We start from the raw sequence: 3,580 nt of genomic DNA, 5'->3' as shown, positions 1-3,580 counted from the left end.
TCTCGCGGCCAGTCGGTCACACAGGCGGCGGTGCTCAGCCACACCGGGCCCGCGAGGCCGCTCCTTCCCAGGACCCCCCCACGGCCCTCCGTGCCCACTGGGCTCTGCCCCCCGCGTCGCAGCCGCTCGTGCCTCCCTCGTCCGCGTCCACTGCGCGTCCTTGTGTGGCTGGGCATGTGGGGGGGAGGGTGCTCTCTGGGCTGGTGTGGCTGAGTCCCAGGGCCAGGGTTTTCAGGTCCCTGACTGCTGAAACCCGATACTCTGCCCCCGCCCCCTGCCCCCGCCAGCTTGCCAGTGCTGGGCACGGGACAGGTGGGTGCTGGGCGGGCGTTTGTTGGGTGGGGTGGAGTCTCCTAGGAGACCAAGTCACAGACGGAATGGTTCCCCCCCGTACGGCGCCACAAGCTGTGCCGTGTGTGCCTGGCGGAGGCGCATCTCCTTCCTGCGAGAATCCGACACGCGGGGCTTTTGACAGCGATGGTCTCGGACTCTTCTGACCAAGCGAGGGTCTTGCTCCCAGAGCCTCCCCCAGCCTCCGGCGGCTTGATGAGTGACGGCCAGTCACGGCCCCCACGGTGGAGGGGACACTGGGGCAGGGCCGCCTTGGGGAGGGAACCCCAGCTCAAGCCCCGTCGTCCACACTCCCCAAACCCTGCGGCCTGGGGTTCGTGTAGCTCCTGCCTCCCAGACACCCCCTGCCGACCCCCGCGTGCCCCGTGGCCCCTTGGCCCTCCCCCTCGATGCCCACGAGGCCTGGCCCATCCTGCCTGGCACAGCCACTGGCCCAGACACGGCCCCAGCAGCCTGGGCCACCCCGTTCTGAGAAGGGGCGGTTGCGCGGCCTCCGAGGCCACAGGCCGGCTCCTGGGGGCCAGATCGCCATCCCAGGCCCGACGGCCGACAGACAGCTTGGGGAAGGCAGCGTTCTCGCCGAGGCGTTTATTGTGCAGGGAAGGCTGTAGCAGAGTGGCAGAAAGCGAACCCCAGCAGGGCGGACAGGTGTCCACCCGGGCCGTGAGCCCTTTGCTGCGCTGCGGGCTCCCAGCGGCCGGCCGGGGCGTCTCCCTCGACGCCCTCACTGTGTTGGGTCTGTCCTGCCGTCACTGTGAGGTGAACGTGGCCTTGCCACCCCGCTCAGTCCATGCTGCGGTGACACTGCTTGTTCACAGCTCGCTTCTCCGGAGGGCGGGGCAGCCTGCTCATCTGTCAGTCCCCAGGGGAGGGCACGTGCCCGGGACTCTGGCACGGCCTTCCCAGGTTCCCAAGCGCTCTGGCCGCTGCGGACCCGGACCCGCTGGGGCTTGTCCCATCCCCCCCACGCCCGACCTGCCCCGGGAAGCACAGCCCCTTGGCCCAATGACAAGCTACCGAGAAACGAGGAGAAAGTCGACAGCAGACGCCAAATTTACAGCAGGAGCGAAGCCACTCAAACACCGACAGAGCAGCGCAGACCGCTAACATTTGGGGTTCCCCTGGGGACGTCGCAGAGCACAGGACTGACGACTGGGCTGTGCGGGGTGTGCCCGCCTCCAGGTAAGAGCCACGGTCCCCAGCGACCGAGAAGACGGAACGTGTCGCACTCGCAGTGGGCTCCTCCAGGACCGGCCGTAGCCCGGGGACGACACCCTGTGTTTGACAGTCTGGGACTGGACGGGACCAAATGTCACAGCTTGAAGCATCCACTTTGGTGGTGGAGAAACACGAGCGAGCTGGGCCGTAAACGCTTTTCCTGGGTCTCTAACCATCTGGACGCCTGCAGGGCTGGCCAGTGAGTGTGGGATCCCTGAGCTGCTAGCGAGGGGGCAGCGTCTGCATGTGGAGGGCATCATAGGTGTCCTTGGTGGCTGTGCTGAGCCCCTGGGGAAAGCAAATGAGTAAAGACAGCAGGTCAGGAGCCCCGTAGGGCACAAGCCAGCAGGTGTCTGCGGCACAGCCTGTGCCCACCCGCCCAGGAGACGTGGCCTTCGTGCCAGGGGCTGATGGTTCTGTCAGTTGGGCGTGGCCTTGGCACTCCCTCCCAGCAAAACTGTCCCCTGCTTCCCAGCTTCCCAAGTGCCAGGTGCCGCCGTGCTTTGGCCGAGCCAGCCTCCTGTCCGCCAGACGCGGTGCGGGGAGGGGCGGCGTTGCCCAGGCCACAGCACCATGGTTCTGTTCTCCGTCAGGGAGCGGGCGGGCTGGACCCCATCTCGCTGCTGCGCCTCCCTCCCGGGTCCCAGAGACAGATGAGCAGCGGCCACATTCTGTGGCCCTCGTGACGTCACTGAGCCCAGGCAAGACGCGCAGCCTGCCACGCTGGAGTGAGTGGGGCAGGTGACCTGGGCAGAGCCCAGGGTGGCCAGAGAGCAGCGGGAGGCAAGACGCGCAGCCTGCCACGCTGGAGTGAGTGGAGCAGGCAACCTGGGCAGAGCCTAGGGTCAGAGAGCAGTGGGACATCCCCAGCAGGCGAGCCGGGCTCGGTGTGCGTGACACACTGCCCTGCATCGGCCACGTCCCTGACCACAGTGACCTTTCCAAAACTGCCCTGCATCGGCCACGTCCCTGACCACAGTGTCCTTTCCAAAGTTGTTGTTCTTGATTTTTTTCCTTTCAGTCTTCCCGCCCATCCTGCCGTCTTACTAGGTCTGAGGATGCGAGGCAGAGCGAGGCTTGTGCTAGGGGCCTGGGCAGTGGAGGGAGAGGCCGCACGTGGCAGCGTGGCGTCCTTGGCCTGCATCTGCCCTCAGGGCCACACGGCACAGCCCTGGGCGGCTGCTGTGCCCAGTGCCGGGGGTCCCCAGGCCTGCTGCAGGACTGACTGCACGAGGAGCCACCGGGGGTCTGAACAGGTACCCCAGGCCCAACCTGCCCAGCTGCTGGCAAGAGCTGGTGCTGCCAGCAAGCCGGACATGGGCACCTGACGTCGCCCGTCTCGACAGTGCCACCCTGAGGCCACCGCGCTCACCTGGTAAAGGCCATCGTGCCCCTTCCCTCTCCGGCGCTGGTTCTGGGGAGAGACGAGAAAAGGCTAAGTCGGTCCGCAGAGGCCCCCACAGGGCGAGGTGCCTGTCTCCCAGCCAGCACTCCCGGCCCTGGGAGAGAAGGGCCCTGAGGCCACCAGTCGGACAGTAGCCCCTGCAGAGCAAGGTGAGGCCTGGCTCCGAAAGGGCCCGGTTTGCTCTGCTCTCACGGGAACAGCCCCCACGCCCGCTGCTGGAACACACGGGCGTCCCACAGCCCTTGATCTGGCTGGTCATCGAAGCTGCTGGTCATGGCAGCTCCACAGTGGTCACGAGCTCTGGCCTCCTATTTACTATCCACGTGACCTTGGGTGTGACATTGAACCTCCTATGCCTGGCAAGGCACACGTGTCTCATCGTGTGCCTTGGAAATTAATTACCATGGAAATTAAACGAGGCCATTTAACTGACCAAGCACCGCCCAGGCGTCCTGTGCGGAGCCCTGCTCAGAAGGGGCCATGCTGTGTTGTCACCTTCCAGGACTTCTGGAGGCACTGGGAACGCGGGGCCCTGTGGTCCCCAGCACTGAACCCCTGTTAGACACTTAGTAATTACTGTCATTCGTGGTGACCGATCCGACCTGC

General features: G+C 65.9%; 1 protein-coding gene across 1 annotated transcript in view; it reads right to left on the bottom strand.

Moving 5' to 3' along the window:
* Window positions 1–924: 924 nt before the first annotated feature.
* CD247 (CD247 molecule) overlaps window positions 925–3,580 on the bottom strand; it is a 57,773-nt gene continuing 55,117 nt past the window's right edge. The window contains exons 6-7 of the mRNA XM_025044010.1: window positions 2,942–3,004; window positions 925–1,857 (exon numbers count right to left, since the gene is read on the bottom strand). Coding sequence (XP_024899778.1) covers window positions 1,792–1,857; window positions 2,942–3,004 — 129 coding nt within the window. The 3' untranslated portion in view covers window positions 925–1,791. The remainder of the gene's footprint in view (window positions 1,858–2,941; window positions 3,005–3,580) is intronic.

This window comes from Pteropus alecto, unplaced genomic scaffold, assembly GCF_000325575.1.
Source record: "Pteropus alecto unplaced genomic scaffold, ASM32557v1 scaffold101, whole genome shotgun sequence".
Lineage (NCBI taxonomy): Eukaryota > Metazoa > Chordata > Mammalia > Chiroptera > Pteropodidae > Pteropus > Pteropus alecto.
This window is presented reverse-complemented; position numbering and strand designations above follow the sequence as displayed.